The sequence below is a fragment of the Acomys russatus genome, chromosome 15 (assembly GCF_903995435.1).
Source record: "Acomys russatus chromosome 15, mAcoRus1.1, whole genome shotgun sequence".
NCBI lineage: Eukaryota > Metazoa > Chordata > Mammalia > Rodentia > Muridae > Acomys > Acomys russatus.
In genome coordinates this window covers 77,819-97,949 of record NC_067151.1, presented here as the reverse complement: position 1 = coordinate 97,949, position 20,131 = coordinate 77,819, and the positions used below count along the sequence as shown (strand labels likewise).

The 20,131-nt window shown below is 36.9% G+C and overlaps 1 protein-coding gene across 4 annotated transcripts in view; it reads right to left on the bottom strand.

Annotated features, from left to right (window-relative positions):
• Cp (ceruloplasmin) overlaps positions 1-20,131 on the bottom strand; it is a 56,308-nt gene that overhangs the window by 30,432 nt on the left and 5,745 nt on the right. For all 4 annotated transcript variants that reach the window (XM_051156957.1, XM_051156956.1, XM_051156953.1 and 1 more), the window contains 7 exons: positions 18,737-18,946; positions 17,812-17,985; positions 15,639-15,893; positions 7,769-7,940; positions 4,594-4,733; positions 3,396-3,548; positions 2,126-2,343 (listed from right to left, as the gene is read on the bottom strand). In XM_051156957.1, coding sequence (XP_051012914.1) covers positions 2,126-2,343; positions 3,396-3,548; positions 4,594-4,733; positions 7,769-7,940; positions 15,639-15,893; positions 17,812-17,985; positions 18,737-18,946 — 1,322 coding nt within the window. The remainder of the gene's footprint in view (positions 1-2,125; positions 2,344-3,395; positions 3,549-4,593; positions 4,734-7,768; positions 7,941-15,638; positions 15,894-17,811; positions 17,986-18,736; positions 18,947-20,131) is intronic.

The following is a 20,131-nucleotide window of genomic DNA, read 5'->3' as shown; positions in this document are numbered from 1 at the left end:
GAGATGTTGTAGTTTAGATTTGAAATGTTCCAAAAGCCATATGTTAAAGTATTATTTCCTAACTGATGGCATTATTGAGTGGTAATGGAGACTATAGGTTCTGCCCAGTTGAAGGGACAAGATCACTTGGATTGAGCCCTTCAATATGGTAGAATATCTCCTATCTTTATCTCTTTTCTGCTCTCCCACGTCTTCCCTCCCCTGTCTTCCCCCTCCATCCCTCTGTCTTTTACAATCCTTGGCTATTTATCATGAGGATGAAAAGCTTTCTTCTACCTTATTCATGTATATTTCATTACATCCCAAATAGAATAGAACTAGCTGACTGTGACTGAATCATCTAAAGCCAAGAGCCAAAATAAGCACCCTCCTCTAAGTTATTTGTCTTGGGTATTTTGTTGCAGTGATAAAAACTAAGGTGGGAATATCTATGTGCTGGAATTGAGAAAAATGTCTTTCACATTCATGAAACCAGTAAAAATCCCTATAAACCACACATCATCTTCAGTGAGGAAATGAGATGCTGCCAAGAGCCTTCCTATTAAAGGAACTTATTAGTCATGTGGGCTTTCTAGAAGCTGATGGGTATTTTGCCGGGTCTTTTCACCCCCAAATCTGCTTCCAGCCTCTGACATGATATCAGGAGCCATTGATTTAGGGAAGTTCAGTAGGAATGAGTACAGCCAGGCTCTGGAGAAGAAACCCTAGGCTCTCTTTCCTCTTCTTTCAATCCTGATCAGTTGCCTGAGCCATCAGCTCTGGCGACCCAAGAGATGAAATGAACTGGAGGGAATTTTGCATCCTACCCCAGAGACCATACCCTGGACCTTCTTAGAGCTGCAGTCAAGTACTAACATGCCAAGAAGCTGGAAGAAGGATTCACATAATTTTCAGGCAGATTAAAACAAAAATAAACAAGGAAGTGGAAACATTATCTAGTTGAGAAAATGTCCAGTTATTCAGAAGACAATCAGTCCATGGAACCAAAGTAAATGAGCCTCGGGGAAAAGAATACTAAAGTCTTCTTTATCTTTCTTTTACGGTTCATTCAAGGTGATTATTGACATGATAAGGCCAACTAAGGTCCAGACTTGATGGGTAGATTCTTTACAAAACTGAATCAGTGATGACGTTGTCTAGCATGAGTTTCTTAGTGATACAGATACATTTAAGTTACTTATACTCCTGTGAGTAATGTAGTAAAGACATAGGTTTACTGATCTAGACTTGTGTAGCATCATGTCTTTAGTCTATCAATGACCTATCTGGGATGAGGAGATACTTAGTCTCCTCTTCATAGGAAGGTTTTTACCACTGGTCTCAAATATGATCCCCTCTCCTACTTTTTTTGTTTTTAGTTTTTTGTTTTTTCTTAGCTAGGGTTTCTCTGTGTAGCCCTGGATGTCCTGGAACTTGGATATGTAGACCAGACAGGTCTTGAACTCACAGAGATCTACCTGCCTCTGCTCCTAAATCCTGGGATTAAAGATGAGTGCCACCACATCTGCCTGAATGCGGTCTTTTTGTCTCTCAAGCACGACTAGAGCTGCAGGCATGTGTCTCCATGCCTAGCTTAGGAGATCCTATCTTTATAATTTTGTTTGTTTGTTCATTTGAAACAAAGCCTCATGTAGCCCAGAATCGCCTCACACTCTAAGTAGCTGAGGATAGTTTTGAGCATCTTATTTTTTATTTTTTGCCTCCACTTCCCAAATGCTGGTATGCAGGATCACATGACTGGACCCCTTATCTTCAGAGGAACATTATAAAATCATTATATAGATTAAAAAAGTGGTGAGATTGTGATTTTGAGTCACAAGGTCATTTTTATTGCTAATTTTATCACAAAAGAATATACATTCTAATATAATGGAATTCACTTCAGATATTTCTACCAGAAAAAAATACTTTTTTAAATGCATGATCTTACTATGAAGCTCAGAATTGTTTCACATTTTTAATGCCCCTGGTATACACTATGCCCAACCATAATACAAATCCTATAAATCTGAGTAAAGTTTAAAATAAGACATAAATCTTCAGTGCCTTAAAGCTTAGAATTATTCTTATAGTACAATACAAAACAGACTGGGAGTCATTTTCACGCTCCACTGCCTGGGCTTACCTGTTTCCCATTTGCAAGTAAGCTGCCTTTCTTGCATATTTTCATTGGCCCAATAAGCCCAGTGAATATATCTTTGGTGGGGTCTACTCCAGAATAATACATCCTAGAGAGGCACACAGGATCTGCATAAGTGGGTCCCACTTCTTTGGGAACAGTCCATTCATACATAAATGTTTCTTTGGGTGCCACATGGGAGGCTGCTCGAGGATGAGGCATACCTACAAGAACAGTCACAACAGAGAGAGGTTGTGTATTTGTTTTTTCATGTGACTATTAAGCCACAGAGTAGGCTGGGTTTAATAACACACTTCTAAGTTCCTTGGTCCCAATTAGAATAAAATCCCCCTTGTGCTGCCCTGTTACATCTGAAAGACTGTTATGATAAACTCAAGAAGCTCTCACCACTGCCCCAAATGTCTATCTAGGATTGCTCTTTCTCTTTGTGCTTAGAGAGGGAATATATGTATTTTCTCCCAAATTCCATCATCTCTACCCTTCTATCAGAATACTGCCTGGCAGTAGGAGGTAATCAGCTCATTTTTGTTGATGAAACTGAACGGAAAGTAATGGTAGAATTGAAAGGAACCTAACCTATGATCCTTTGCAGATTACCTGAACTTCACTTGAAACTGAAGCTGGAAAGCTTAAATAACTTGCCTGTTGTCACATTGAAATTGATGGCAAAATTATAATATTTCATTGATAAGCTTCAATAAAAATATTTTAATATATCCACATTGTTGTATATTTTGTATTTTTAAAATTATATTAATAAATGGCTGTAATATTTTAAAAGTAAACGTTATAAAACTATAATGCAAGTATATGTATATATTATGAACTCAACCATATTTGAAGTATGTTTTATATAAAAAGATGAAAGCACAATGATTTCATATCCATATGTATGTATGTATGTGTGTGCATATATATGTATATGATTGTCTATGAAATTTTGGATTACTAATAGTTCTGGTTATAGCTTTCTGTATTTTTTAAACATCCTAAAATGAGCCTCGAAGCTTCTTAACATTGCACATACTTAAAAAGATTCATCTAATAGTATTTCAGAAATGTATAATTGATATAGCCTAAGTAAATTCTTATTAGAATTGCCAGTACTTATCCACCTAAGGCAGAACAAGATTCTGTAAACTATTTCAAAAGACAGGAAAGAAATTTATTTTCTGTTTGCATAACTTGTAAAAGTAACATGGACAGTATTTGGCATCTTGCCTTCAGCTTTCTCAAGGCTGAATTCCCTACTTACCTCCCTTCCACGACTGGGTAGGTGGGTCATAGTACGTTCCCTCATTTTCCACAGTGAATCTCACCCCTGTTGGCTGAATGCTGAGAGGATATGGTCCTTTGTTATGAAAGGTAACTTTAATGATGTCTCCTACTTCTGCCCAAATGACAGGACCTAAGGACAAATAGCATTAGTTATCTTTATTTGCCCTGTGACATAAAGAATGTGACTGTGTCCTCTGACAAGCACCCCCAGGATCAAGGAGCAACTGCTTAGCAAGTTAGAAACAGTAGTGTTTTAAAAGTCCATTATTACTACAATGTAGCAAATTTGAAAAAGGCAGGGATTTTTAAAAAATCCAATTTAAGGGACATTAATTAAATTATTATCTTTCTTTAAGTCAGTAAAATTTGCACGCCACAAAAACCAATTTATAGTGTTTACAAACCTACAAAAACCCCACACCATCTGGAGCATGTACACTTTCTTCCACCTGGTCTGGGCTGTGTTGCCTTTGACTCCAGTTATGGTAAGTTTAAGTCTTGGGTGTGAAGGGTAACAGTATTTTAGAATGTAAAACTCTAAAGTTGATGTTGTTACCAATTTAGAGTAAAGATATACTTATATAATACAGAAATTCTTAATGCAGTATCCAAAATAACATTTATTGAGGGTGTCTTATCTCCACTTCTAAGTGTTTATGTCTAATATCCTATCTAACCATTGCTCCATTTTCACCTAGTAGTACTTATTATTGTTTTTATTTTATAGAAAAAAAAAGCAGGCACAGAAAATTAAGTCATGTTCAAAAGTCACTCAGCTAGTAGATAAAGACTGGCTCTTGCTTGAGTCTAGACTGTGTTTACTAGTTATGAGAGAATTGAGAGCAGCCCCTAGGACAGATCCTGCCTGGGTCATTAATAAGCCCACATTTGGTTTCTAAGAAAGTACACTTTGGCTAAGTCAATTATTTAAACCAAATCACATCATTTCCCTTATTTCTCTGAAGAGATAAATACATCATCAAGATGTAATGAAGTAATGAAAATTTATGGCTGATTTTTTTTGAAAGTAACCAGCTGCTGTGTTGTCACGTGGTACCATTCTTCCTGGCTTCTGTCTAGAAATCATGCTGCAGGTCCTGAAACCTTTGTTCATCTCAAGGTTGGAATAGCCAAGAAAAAGATGATCTCTCCATGTGTGTTCTTCTTGGACTCACCCAGGATTCCAAGATGTTCCTCATCAGGGCCTCTTTGTTTTTGGTTAGTGAAGGAGTCATCTGTGTACTCACGATAAACCAGTTTTTTATAGGTGCCACCGATTCTTGTAGCACCTTGTTCAAAAAATATCCTCGAATCACTGCCAAAGGGAAAAAGGTTGGTGTGGAGTTAGAAGAGAGATGGCCATGTCCTTAGGGTCCTCACTGAGGAAGAGGAATCTGGCTAGTGCTTAGCACTGCATAGCACCCATGATTTATGTTCCACAATCATTTAACTAAAGAGGCAAACAGACCTAGACCATGTTTGAGGTTTGGTGAACCAGTAGAAAATCAAGAGGAAGTTGCAATTTAAAGTGAAGTGAAAATTTTCAATATGTCACTGCTGTTCTTCAGTAGAATCTTTTCACCCTCTTGTACAGCACCTGGTCTTTGTTGGGCATGAGCTTCAGCTTAGTGTTTGCCTTTATTTGCTGGAAGTCACATGATAGTACAATGAGGTTGCTAGTTTTCTGCCCAGAAATTCAGTTTCAGAAAGTGATGTAATTTTCACTGGGTCATCCTATTTATGTCTTCTTTTGTTTGACAAATTGGTTAGCATCAAATTTTTCCAGGACCTCCATACTTTGTTGGTGAGACAGGGACAGGCAAGCTGAACTCCTCATCTACATAGATAACATGACTATCAGAGGGGACCAAGCTCTGGTAATAGAAGCTGAAGAAGTAGAATGGTTGTAGAGCATTTCTACTGAGAAAAGCAGGGTAGGCCATTCAAGAGAAGCCATTAGAAATAATTTTCTAAGGCTGTAAGGTAAAAGAATATCATGAAGATGTGTGGATTGTGTGGAGACTGCAACAGAGGATCATAGACAAGTAACAGTCTGTGGGAGGTTAAAAGGAACAAAAATAAGTATGTTATGGAGTATGCCATGCTCCACAACAAGCCTTCCCACTCTAAGCTTCCTTTTGCCTGAGAAATTTTGACAGGATCTTGGAGATACACACACACACACACACACACACACACACACACACACACTAGGTTTATAAACCAAACATTTCAGATTAAAAAAAAAAAACAAATTTAAGACAAATTTTGAAATACATTTTAATTTTGCAATTATTTAAGATGCACCAAATTTGTGTACTAATAAATGTGCTTATTTATCCTTTCAGAAGGGATATTTGTATCCTTTTTTGGCTGCAGATATGACACTGCAGAACATAGCATCTTCAGTGTTTTTCAGAACAGACTGAATATTTTGGTTTATAATTGTCAGTGTGGAAAGTATATAGTACAAAAGGTACAATTATATTTAGGATCTTTATAAATTGTTGGAAATTCTTTAATCACAAAAAAATTAACAAGTGTGTGTATGTGTGTGTGTGTGTGTGTGTGTGTGTGTGTGTGTATAACCCAATTCAGCAACTCAAAAGGAACTTTTAAAATCAAATATTGTAACAAGTACAGTCTAAAGATATACCAGTTTATACTTGCACTGAGTGTAAGTGTAGGAGGAACACAGTGAGGTTTTGTTTGGTGTCAGTAAACCATTATGTTTGTATAAGAGCAGAAAACTTTGTATGTACAGTAAAAAACATTGTAATTCATAGCATACAATAGCCTTGAATCTGAGCTGAGATGTTTCAGGCAGCTGAGATGACACTGTGTGGCACAATGGCATTCAGAGTGCAAAGTGTGCATGCTGTACATTCTGGTCTAAGGCTACAGACAAATGGTGTAGTAGAACACAGGGCAGCACTGTCCCAATCACCTTGGATTTATGATATATTAGGTTTTTAATTAATTTTTGATTGTTGGACATTCAGAAAACTTTCAGTGTTGACAAAATGTTTGTGATACCCACAGTTGAATCTGGGTCCAGAAATCACAGCAGAGGCAGAGAAAATTAAGGAATAAGGATTGGGGTGATAGAGATGGGCAAAGGGACCTGATTAAGGCTTAGATACTTCATTCCATGGCAATAATGAAGTATTTCACTCTTCAATATGTTTTAGGGGGATCCCTACAACAGCTGTTTAGAGAAAAAGTTAGGAAATAACATACTACAAAAGGAAGGCCAGTCAGAGAACAACTTTTATAATTTAAGTGAAAGATGATTATTGACAAAGAGGATGGAGGAAACAGGACAGTTTTCAAAGAAATGTAGAAACTAATGAGGCAGTACCTACTTAGAGATGTTGGAGACATTGGTAAAGGAAAGGGAGTCAGGACAGTGCTCAGGCTCAGGACCTTGGCACACAGGTGAATATGATGAGGTCTGACGGTGAAGCCATTCACTCAGTGAATTCAAGTTGGACACACTGAGTTGGACATGCCTCAACCAAATGGAAGTGTCACTAAGAAAATGGAAATATAAATCTGAAATTTGTTAGAGTTGTAGGTTGGAGGCGCAGATTTGGGAGTTGTCATGTGTAGATGTCACTATAGCCTGTAGCTTAAATCTGTCACTGACTTGGGCACCACCAGATCTAACTCTCCAACACTGAGTAACACAGAATAAATGTCTTAAACTTTCAAAAAGGAAAATTTTAAGATGGATCCCAGATAAAGTTTCTGTGAAACAGTAGTGTTATCTGGGTAAGTATGAATTAACGGCAAATTATTGTTGACATTTAAAAATATTTAACATTTATTTTGTGTATGTATGCCATGGTGCAAATATCAGAGAATAACTTTGAAGAGTAAGTTGTCTCCTTCCACCATATGTGTCCTGGAGATGGAATTCAATTTATCAGGCTTGGCAGCAAGCTTCTTTACTCACTGAGTCATCTCCATAGTGCCTGCTGACTTTTAAGATATCACATTCTCTTCTTTGTGGAAAGTTACAGATAGGAAAGGAAGACTGAAAAAAGAATGCATCAGCTTATGAAAATCAGTCAGGCACATGTGAAGAGTAACTTGTGTGCATCAGAGGACACCATACAGAAGGAGAAAGACTGCACAGTATGAGAAAATAGTCCATTGAATATCCGATGAAGGACTAATATTCAGGCTATAAAAGGAATTTCTAACTAAAAAACACAAACAGAAACAACCCAAGCCAAAACTAGATAAAGTACATGTCTCTGAAGAAAATATATGTATGGCCAACAAGCCCTGAATAGATACTTAAACATCATTTGTCATAAATGAAATGGTTGTGTGGGGAGCTACCTTTCCAGAGCTGTTAAGTTGTTTCCAGTGAACATGTCCATTCCAGAAGGAGCATAGTCCCAGATGATCTCCTCAGCAGCAATGTAGTAGTGTCTCACATGCCTCTGCTGGATATCATCCTCTAGTGAGGGCTTATTACATTTGTGAACCTGGAAAAAGGCCTGCAAACCAGCTGAAACAACACAGAGAAGGCTGTGATGTGTAGTGACAATTGCTGATGATATGACAGGTAAAAATGGAATCAGTTGACATAAATAATACAATAAGCCATAGTAAACATCTGAAACACAGACAACTGATGTAAAATTATTTCTAAAACAGACATGTGAGCTGGGTGCAGTGGTGTGCACCTGTAATCTCAGCATTTGGGAGGCAGAGAAAGGTGGGTCTCTGTGAGTTCTAGGCCACCCTGTCTATAAAGCAAGTCTAGGACAGCCAAGTCTACATAAAGAAACCCTGTATTGAAAAACAACAACAACAAAAAACAAAACAAAACAAAAAAAAGAAAGAAAGAAAGAAAAAAAAAACCCAAAAACAAAACAACCAACCAACCAAACCAAAAAAAAAAAACCCAGAAAAATGTCTTTGTATGTATCAAAAACAGAAAAGAGTTTTCAAAATAAGATATCAGTCTAGAATTTCTCTTGAGAGTCTAGTTATTCAATGTCACATGCCCATTAAAATGTTAATTGGAGGCTAGATAGATGGCTCAGAGGTTAAGAGCACTGACTGCTCTTCCAGAGGACCTGGGTTCAATTCCTAGCACCCACACAGCAGCTTACAACTGTCTATAACTTAAGTTTCAGGGGATCTGACACACAGACATACATGTACTCAAAACACAAATGTACATAAAGTAAAAATAAATGATAAAAAACCTTTAATTGACTCAGGCTTTTATTTTGAGGGGGTTTGGCTATGTTAAAACAATAGTTTTGGGGGGAATTTCCTTTCAGGGGGTAAGTTTTTCAAAGCCTAATTTTCTCTGGAAATAAATTTCACAAATAGATTAAGAACCAAGAGTGTATTTATACTTTGTGTTATAGAGATATGTGACATTTACAAGTTAAGGCAAATAAATAAATAAAAATAAAGAAGATAAATCACAGACAAATAAAAATAAAGTTGGTTTTATTTGACACAAGTAAAAAACAAACAAACAAACAAACAAACAAAAAAACAAGCTACTCTCTCCAGCAAAATGTATAAATCTGTGTTTGTGGGAACCAGGCCCAACTGGGCTTCCTGCCTGTCTTGCTATATCATGTCCTGTTTTTAGCAGCTTCTGTGTCTGTGCTTATGTTGGTTATCTAGTCATGGTTACCACTCTGAAAATGCACCCCTACCTTCCTTGGGACTTTCCCTTGTGTGCTTAATCACCTCTTGAGGGATTTAACCTGCCAGTGGCATTCCTGCTTTGCTGCCTATAAAAAGACTCTTTGGGTGCTGAACAAAGGCCGTTGCTCTCTTAGCACAAAAGACCCGCTGGTTTATTGTGTGTTAAATCTGCAGTCCCTCACCCTTGACTTGGTACCGTGGTGGCACAAATGCCACAGTTCTTACAGTACTCCATATTTTACATTGAGAAACTACAAATGGATGGTATATTTTCATGTCAGAAACCATTGTTGTACTCCATAAAATGTTTCCAGATCTCATTACTTTATAGACATTCAAGGTTTACCTGTTTTTATTGCATTATGATGTAAACATTATGGAAATAAAACTAATAATACACTAACCTGGACTATGCGAGCAGTCTGGGTCCTGAAACACTACCAGGAACCACAGACCACCAGAGCATCAAAGCTCTAGGACTAAGGAATTCTCAGGGAGACAGGGAGTAGAGTGGTTATCAGACCACCTCCGCCCAACCTGCTTCATCCCTGTAGAGCTCTGGTGCTACAAGGGGACCCAGAAGGTTGTGGAAACTTTGGCCTGAACCAATGGACATTCAGAGACCCAGGAGGATTACAGGACTCACAGTACAGGGGACCTGGGGATCACTGGCTGTGACAGTCCAAAACTACAGGGCTAGCCTCCTGCCATCCAGAGCAGTGAAACATCAGAGCTTCCAGCCCGGAGAAATCATGAGAAAACAGGTGAATCTATCCTCAGCCTCCCTCCACCCAACTCTGGAGGCTACCTCCCAAAAACAGAGGCGGTAAAATGACTAAAGGACAGGGTAAAATCATACGCAAAAAAAACAAACAAACAAACAAACAAAAAAAAAAAAGACAAAAAAACAAAACAAAACAAAACAAAACAAAACAAACAAACAAACAAAAACCCAAAACAGTATGGAGTCTCCAGATCCCAAGTATCCCAAAGAAAACAAGCCAGAGAATTCAAACACAATGGAAATTCAAGAAAATAACCTCAAAGTCTTAGAAATGAGGATGATAATAGAAGAAACAAATAAAATTTGTAATCAAATGCAGGAAGATGCAGCCAAACTGGTGGAAGACATAAAAGAGGTCTACAGAGAGGCACTGGAAAAAATTCAGGAAAATACAAACAACCAGATAAAACAAAATCAATAAAACTGTTCAAGCTCTGAAGGCCTAAGAAGAGGCAATGGAAGAAACTCAGGAATATACAAGCAATCAAATGAAGGAAATCAATAAAACATGTCAAAATCTGAAGATGAAAATGGATTCAATGATAAACACACAGACAGAAGAAAAATGAGAACATGAAACCTCAGAGAAGAAGGCGAGCAACACAGAGGTGAGCTTTTCTAACAGAATCCAAGAGATAGAAGAATGAAACACAGGTCTAGAAGATACAATCACAGATCTTGAGGCAACCATTAAAGAAAATGCCAAATTTGGAAAACTCCTGACACAAAACATCCAAGAAATCAAGGACATCATGAAAAGAAGAAATCTGAGGATAATAGGCATTGAAGAAAGAGAAGATATCAGACTCAAGGCCCAGAAAATATTCTCAACAAAATCATAGAAGAAAATTTTTCCAATCTAAAGAAAGAGACGCCAGAAGGGCCTGGACAGAGATCCAGCAAACCCTAAGAGACCACAGATGCCAGGCCAGACTACTTTACCCAGCAAAACTATCAATAACCATTGATGGAGAAAACAAAATGTTCCATGACAAAAACAAATTCAAACAATACCTATCCACAAATCCAGCTTTACAGACTGTACTAGAAGGAAAACTCCATCCCAAAGGGTCAAGCTACAACCAAAACTACTCAGGAAATAGATAACTATACCATGGAAAAACCAAAACTATACAAATGCTCGACTGGAAACAACATCAAAATTAAGACTCTTAACAGTCACTGGTCATTAATATCTCTCAACATCAATGGTCTCAATTCTCCAATAAAAAGACACAGACTAACTGAATGGGTGCATAAACAAGATCCAACATTCTTCTGTATTCAAGAAACACATCTCACCCATAAAAATAGACATTATCTCAGGGTAAAAGGTTGGAAAAAATATTCCAAGCAAATGGTCACAAGAAGCAAGCCATTTTAATAGCTAACAAAATAGACTTTCAACCAAAATTAATCAAAAGGGATGAGGAAGGACACTTAATACTCATCAAAGGTAAACTCAACCAAGATGACATCACAGTTCAGAACATCTATGCTCCCAACACAAGGGCACCCACATTTGTAAAAGATCTACTAAAAAAGGTTAAACCACACATCGATCCCCACACAATAATAGTGGGAGACTTCAACACCCCACTGTCACTGAAGGATAAGTCATTGAAACAGAAACTAAGCCGAGAAATAACATCATTAACCAATGCCATGGGTCAAATGGATCTAACATATATCTATAGAACGTTTCACCCAAACAAGAAAGAATATACCTTCTTCTCTGCACCCCATGGAACCTTCCCCAAAATTGATCGCATCATAGGTCACAAAGCAAGCCTCAAGAAATACATGAAGATTGAAATAATACCTTGTATATCCTATCAGATCACCATGGTCTTAGGCTGCAATTCAACAACAACAGAAATAACAAAAAGTCCACACGTACATGGAAACTAAACAACTCTCTGCTAAATGACACCTGGGTCAGGGAAGAAATAAAGAAAGAAATCAAGGAGTTTCTGAAATTCAATGAAAATGAAGGAACAACATACCCAAATTTGTGGGATACATTGAAAGCAGTGCTAAAAGGAAAATTCATAGCACTAAGTGCCTTTAAAAAGAAATTGGAAACATCGCACAGACGCATCTTAATGACACAACTGGAAGCCCTAGGAAAAAAAGAAGCAGAAACACCCAAGAGGAGTAGACGTCTGGAAATAATCAAACTCAGGGCTGAAATTAACAAATTAGAAACTAAGAAAACAGTCCAAAGAATCAACAAAACCAAGAGCTGGTTCTTTGAGAAAATCAACAAGATAGACAGACCATAAGCCAAACTAATTGGAAGGCAGAGAGACAGTATTGAAATCAACAAAATCAGAAATGAAAAAGGAGACATAACAACAGACACTGAAGAAATACAAAGAATCATAAGATCCTACTTGGAAGGCATATATGCCACAAAATTTGAAAATCTAAGAGAAATGGACGATTTTCTTGATCAATTTCACTTGCCAAAGTTGAGTGAAGAACAGATAAACAAGCTAAATAGTCCCATTTCCCCTACAGAAATAGAAGCAATCATTGATAGTCTCCCAACCAAAAAAAGCCCAGGGCCAGATGGTTTCAGTGCAGAATTCTACCAGACCTTCAAGGATGAGCTAATACCGATACTCTTCAAGCTACTCCAAAAGATAGAAATGGATAGAACATTACCAAATTCATTCTATGAGGCCATAGTCACATTGATACCTAAACCTCACAAAGACTCAACAAAGAAAGAGAATTTCAGACCAATTTCTCTTATGAACATCGATGCAAAAATACTAAATAAAATATTGGCAAAACGAATACAAGAACACATCAAAGATATCATTCACCATGACCAAGTAGGCTTCATTCCAGGCATGCAGGGATGGTTTAATATACGAAAATCTATCAATGTAATCCACCATATAAACAAACTGAAGAGAAAAAAACCACATGATCATCTCCTTAGATGCAGAGAAAGCATTTGATAAAATCCAACACCCATTCATGTTTAAAGTTTTAGAGAGATTGGGGATACAAGGCACTTTCCTCAACATAATAAAGGCTATATACAGCAAGCCAATAGCCAAAATCAAAGTAAATGGTGAGATACTCAAGGAAATTCCTCTAAAATTGGGAACAAGGCAAGGCTGCCCACTCTCTCCATATCTGTTCAATATAGTACTCGAAGTTCTAGCCAGAGCAATAAGACAACAAAAGGAGATCAAGGGTATCCAAATGAGAAAGGAGGAAGTCAAATTATCCCTATTTGCAGATGATATGATAGTGTACGTAAGTGAACCCTCAAATTCCACCAGAGAACTCCTACAGCTGATAAACACCTTTAGCAAATTAGCTGGATACAAAATTAACTCAAAAAAGTCTATAGCCTTCCTATACACAAATGACAAGCTTGCAGAGGAAGAAATTAGGAAAACCACACCCTTCACATTAGCCACAAGCAATATAAAATATTTAGGAGTTACTCTAACCAAGAAAGCAAAGGACTTGTTTGACAAAAATTTCAAAACTCTGAAGAAAGAGATTGAAGATGACCTGAGAAGATGGAATGATCTTCCATGCTCATGGATAGGGAGAATTAACATAGTAAAAATGGCCATCAAAAGCAATCTACAGATTCAATGCAATCCCTATCAAAATACGTACACAATTTTTTAAAGACATTGAAAGTTCAATTCTGAACTTCATATGGAAAAAAAAAAAACCCAGAATAGCTAAAACAATCTTGTAGAATAAAAGGTTCTCCAGAGGAATCTTCATACCTGATCTCAAACTGTACTATAAAGCAATAGTAATTAAAACAGCATGGTACTGGCACAGCAACAGGCTGGTTGATCAGTGAAATCGAATCGAAGACCCAGATATGAATCCACACACATATGGTCACTTGATTTTTGACAAAGTAGCCAAATTCTTTCAATGGAAAAAGGATAGCATCTTCAACAAATGGTGCTGGTCTAACTGGAGGTCTATGTGTAAAACAATGCAACTGGACGCATATTTGTCACCTTCCACAAAACTTAAATCCAAGTGGATTAAAGACCTCAACATAAATTCAGAGACACTAAGTCACTTAGAAGAAAAAGTGGGGAGGAGCCTGGAACATATTGGCACAGAAGACAACTTCCTGAACAGAACACCAACATCCCAGGCTATTGGTCAACAATTAATAAATGGGACCTCATGAGGCTGAGAAGGTTCTGTAAGGCAGGAGACACTGTCAAGAGAACAAAACGACAGACTACAGACTGGGAAAAGATCTTCACCAACCCTACATCTGACAAAGGTCTAATATCCAAAATATATAAAGAACTCAAGACATTAAACACCAACAAACCAAATAACCCAATTGAGAAATGGGGCTTGGAACTAAACAGAATTCTCAACAGAGGAATATTAAATGGCTGAGAAACACTTAAAGAAATACTCAACCTCCTTAGTCATCAGGGAAATGCAAATCAAAACAACTCTGAGATTCCATCTTACACCCATCAGAATGGCTAAGATCAAAAATTTCATGCGACACCACATGCTGGCAAGGATGTGGAGAGAGAGGAACACTCCTTCATTGCTGGTGGGAATGCAAACTAGTACAGCCACTTTGAAAATCTATCTGGCGCTATCTCAGAAAACTGGGAATAGGGCTTCCTCAAGACCCAGCTATTCCACTCCTTGGAATATACCCAGAAGATGGTCCAGCACACAACAAGAAAATTTGCTCAACCATGTTCATAGCAGCCTTACTCATAATAGCCAGATCATGGAAACGGCCTAAGTGTCCCTCAGTAGAAGAATGGATACAGAAACTGTGGTACATTTACACTATGGAATACTGCACATCTATTAAAAACAAGGAATTCCAGAAATTTGTGGATAAATGGATTGATCTAGAAATGATCATAATGAGTGAGTTAACCCAGAATCAGAAAGAGTCAAATGGTATATATTCACTGATAACTGATATCTGCACACTAGCCTAAGGGCCATGTCCCATGAAAGTCTTCACTTACCCGAAAAGTGGGACAGAGGGGAGGACATCCTATTGGGACTCTAGGTGAGAGAATCAAGGGAAAACAGGGAAATAGAAGGATCCAGAGGTCCTAGAAACCTACAAGAAGAACATTATGATGGGCAGATCTAGGCCCAGGGGTCCTGCTCAAACTATGGCACCACCCAAGGACAATACATACAGTAAACTTCAAACCCCTACCCAGATCTAGCCTATGGACAGGACAGTCTCCACAGGTGAATGGAGAATGAGGTCTGACTTTCAAAGGAACTCTGGTGCCCCATATTTGACCACATACCCTGGATGGGGAGACCTGATGACACTCAGAGGAAGGATAGCAGGCTACCAAGAAGAGACTTGATACCCTATGAGCATATACAAGGGGAGGAAGTCCACCTCAATCACAGTCATAGGGGAGGGGAGTAAGGGGAAAATGGGAGGATACAAGGGATGGGATAAACTATGAGATGTAATATGAATAAATTAATAAAATATTTAAAAATTCAGCATTCTAATGAAGCCAAGAAATTAATCAAGGAGAGTTGTAAAGTCACCTGATGTTTGTAGCCTTATAAATAAAGGATGTCTGATGCTTCAAAAAAAAACTAATAATAATTCAGTATTCTGATTACTTACTTAGGTTTTTGGTTCTGTTTCTCTTCTACCTTCTACTAATATATCAAGACATATCCAATTTTACAATTGACAGATAACTGGAGGTAAAGATATCTTACCTTTCAGATGGTTTAGGTTCTGGCAACTGAGCATCCATTCTCCAGGATTCTGGGCCACCATCAAAGCATCAGTTAGGGTGGCAGGGAACAGGTTAATTGTGTCAATACGATAGTTCTTGCTGGTCAGTGCTTGGCCATGAAAGAAAGCTGCGTGCACATCAATTTCATTACCCATGCCAAAAAGATACCACTTCACTCTGTCTTCTGCACACATGGAGAGCCCTGGAAGGCTTCCAAATGTATATCCATTCATAGCTGCAAATCAAGAATAAAGTTTTTGTCCAATAGACAATGGTGTTTGGGACAGTGAATGTTACCTCTACAAAAAGAAAATCAATTTGGTCTAGAAAATATCTGCTACAACAGATCTCCTCCCCCTTATCCATACCAGACATTAGTAATCAATCACATACACTTTCAGTTTTGGAGCTTAATTCAGGCTAAAGGTCATTGTCGATACTATACTGAAGATGTATGGTTTATGATGTTTATAAACTATGCACAATTGTGTGTGCATGTGTATAATATAGATACATCCATATCCATATATAGAAAGTACTCATTTACAGATAAAACAGTGTGTTATTTAATAATCAGTTATTAACTACGTTTGTAGGCAAAGAACTGATGGTTTAAAACCATCTACTTAAAACCTTTTTGACTTATATGTATTAATTTTATAACAACAAAAACAAATAAAATATTTCTAAGATTGAAAGACAAAATTAAAAGAAATTTCAAGAAAAAAAATTCAGAAAAGAGCAGAAAGGACAAGAACCAGGAAGACCTGAAAGCTCAAAAACAGTATGGCCTGAGACCCTTGGAAGAAACTGAGGGTCACTGTTCAACTTGGGGACATCTAGGAAATTCATGAGTAAAAACATTAATGTTAAGGTCCATTAATTTACCAGATATGACAGAGATACCAAATCATGTCCTTCCAGACTAGAAATTTGAATATATTTTTCTAACATTTGATTTTTCTATCCATATAACAGAGATAAAAATGTATGAGAGAGAGAGAGAGAGAAAGAGAGAGAGAGAGAGAGAGAGAGAGAGGACAGTAAAAACAAAACACAAAGTTTTAGATAGAAAATTGGAAATAACTTCATAGAAAATCAGAAAAAGCTTCATTTTCTAATTTAGAACTGCAGTTATTGTTTTCTAAGTTTTGAGTGAAGATTCTTTTACAGAAGCTAAATGCAAATAAAATCTGCATGTTTTGATCTAATTAATGTAAAAGTATTTCATTTTCCATGTAAATTCTGAGGGATAGAGAGCCTAATTTCATTATTTTTGTTCCTGGGAATTAAGAAAAAGTTTGGCCTGTCAAGAAGGTATTTCTAGGTTACACAAAGTGAACTAAAAGAATTAAATACTATAGAATGGGGGTCCTGGTGTGGGCAAATGTTGTCTGTAAACCTACATTGGAACTAATGTTCAAAGTTATTTTATTAGCCATAGCTGATAAGTGTAAATCTAATTCTAACTTTTTACCTCAATAGTCTGAATTGGCTCTTTCAAATAAGTTCTAGAATGAACTTGGAGGATAAATAAATATGTAAGTATAACATGTGTGCATTCAATTCCAACTAATGACTTTTCTTGTATATTGAGGAACAGGTTTGGTGTATCTGGCTTTACTTGGCCTAGTATTTAGACAGTGACCTTATGTCAACTTGGCACAAGCTAGTCATCTGAGATGAAGGAACCTCAGTTGAGAAAATGCCTCCATAAGATCCAGCTGTAAAGCATTTTCTTAATGATTGATGAAGGGGCGCAGCCCATTGTGGGTGGTACCATCACATGATGGGTGGTCCTAGTCTCTATAAGAAAGCAGACTGAGCAAGCCAGACAGTGGCACTCCTCTATGCTCTCTGCATCATCTCCTGACTCCAGGTTTCTGCTCTGTTTGAGTTCCTGCCCTGGTTCCTTCAATGGTGGACTATGATGTGAAAGTGTAAGCCAAATAAATCCTGTCTTCTCAAACTTGCATTTGGCCATGATGCTTCATCATAGCAATAGTAACCCTAACTAGAAAGATATATTAAACTGCATGTCCAATTTTTTTTTTTTTTTTTGTTATCAGAGCCTCAGGCTAGAAGTATTCATGTGAGAGAATAATCTTAGCAGAATTATTAACAACAAAAAACTATGTCTTGTGTAATCTTACAGTACATTCTGTTGCTTTCCTGGAAGTCTTCATTGTCTGTATCAACTTTCTCTGGTTCAGAGCAGAATGTTTTGATGTTATCTTCTAGATACCAGCTGAGATTTTCATCCACCACAGAGAACATTACTACAAATTCTTGGTCAATATTTTTCTCTTTTTTCTTATCTAGAGAATCTGACATAGAAATTTATAATTTAGTAGATCTGAAAATTTAACATGTGATTAAATTTATATTTTTAGGTACTTTGAGCTTTTGAATTTTTAGCGTTCATTTTCTTGGTAAACCACAGATACGGACCATTTACTGTATTTTTTGGAAATACTCAGGGAAGTTCCCATGCTGTGCACTACATGCTCACTTATCTATATACCTACCAACAAAACATTGAATGTATTTTAGCAATTGAGAAGGTAACAATTCACATGGATCCAAATCTACTGACACAAACATATAGCCACAAGACAACACTAGGTAGCTTTGCAGATAACTCTTGATCTAATAAATATTACAAGTCAAACTCTTGAGTTATATTGTCTTCACGAGGTGAAGAATAAATGTACTATTATACTTTTCTATATTATACAGGTAACAACAGACATCACCAGGGAGTGCCACTGAGGTAGTCACAAATAGGGAAGTCATGTATCTCTGTATAACACCATTGTAGGAAGGTATACCCAGCAAACTTATCCCACAAGGAATTGATTTCAAGCATCTTAGCTTCACTGGCATTTTTCTTCTAAAATGTTTGTTCCACTTTTCATGTCATCAAGGTCTCTTCTATGCTTTCCTTTTTTTCTACTTTTACCATTTATCTACTCAATTGCAACACAGAATAACTTATAGTTTAAAAAACAAATGGAAAAAAAAGAAAACAAACTCATTCTACCTGTCTCCAAGACTGTGTACTATAAGTAAATATACCTTTTTTACAGAGTATTAAAGGTCCTATGAGTCCTGATGCAATATCTTTTGGAGCATCAACATGGGAGTGGTAAATCCTGGTTACACAATTGCTGTCTTCATCACCAGGACTTTGCTCATTGGCATACAGCACATACAAATATTGTTCCCCGGGAAACACTTTGTCATCAGCTTTTTGATAATCAGTGGTGTTGTCAGGATAGACAGCTCCTAGAAAGCAGCATGTAGTAGAGTTAGAAAATGAGTGCATTTGACATAGTTAAGCAATAGTTCTTAGCATCTAGTGAGTGCCCTTTACACATTCAGTAATGTTCTATTTAAAGACATTTTAAAAAAGAAACAAAAGGCTAATATCAAGGAAGCTTATAAACCTCACAAAGTTATTATTATTATTATTATTATTATTATTATTATTATTATTATTATTATTATCTTGGTAATTGACTGAATTATACATAACAGGTACTTCAGGACGATCATGACTTTTATAATTTAAAGGAAAGCTTTCACCTTGGGGTAATCACCCTCTCGTACAGTTTGAAATTTCTTATATAATGTCAGATCGTCTGTGTGTATGTTGTAATTACAGCACTCAAAAAATTCACACTTAATTGTAGAAAATCTCAAACATGCAGAAGTTGAGATGAGCTATCTTCCTCTAAATGTTGGTGGATTTCCACTGTGCCTATCAGCCCATTTTCATATATGGTGAACTAAAAGTTATTTATGTTTTTTTCCATAACCCACTCAACTTTATCTTCATCCATATGAAATTATTTTAAAGCAAATTACATATATTTAATTTATAAATATCCAAACATGTATGTCTCAAGGACTTTTTAACAAAATTACTAGCCTACCATTGTCTTTTGAAAATTAATGGTAATTCTCTAGTATACCATGGTGCTGTAAAGAAAAAGCATGATAGCCAATTGTTATATTGTTAGAATCATTTGGTTCAGAAAAATAGAAAAGAGATAGTGTAATATGGAACTCTGTCCTCTGGTTTTGACATGGCTGTTTCAATTTTGCAATCAGAGCAGTTGTGTTTGTTCACTGGAAATTCGCAATATTTGGCCCAGAGAGTGATGTCACATGAGATGCTTCAGCAAACAGTGCTCCAGGTTAGCCCTGCCCTCCCCTAGGATATATACAATAATCTTCTTTAGTATCACTGCCTGTGCATTGCTATGCACTTGCAAGTAAACCCAGTTAAACTCACTGGTTCATTTTGTAAGACTTAGGTAGAAATATTTCTTTAGTCTAATAATTTGTTTAGTGCCCCACCGTGAATCCCTTCTCTTCTCTCTAGCTTCATGCCTCTTCTAAATTGCCGGGAACATTATCCATTCTCGTGTTCTCATATTCTTCCTCTATTAAGTAAGGAATTAAGTA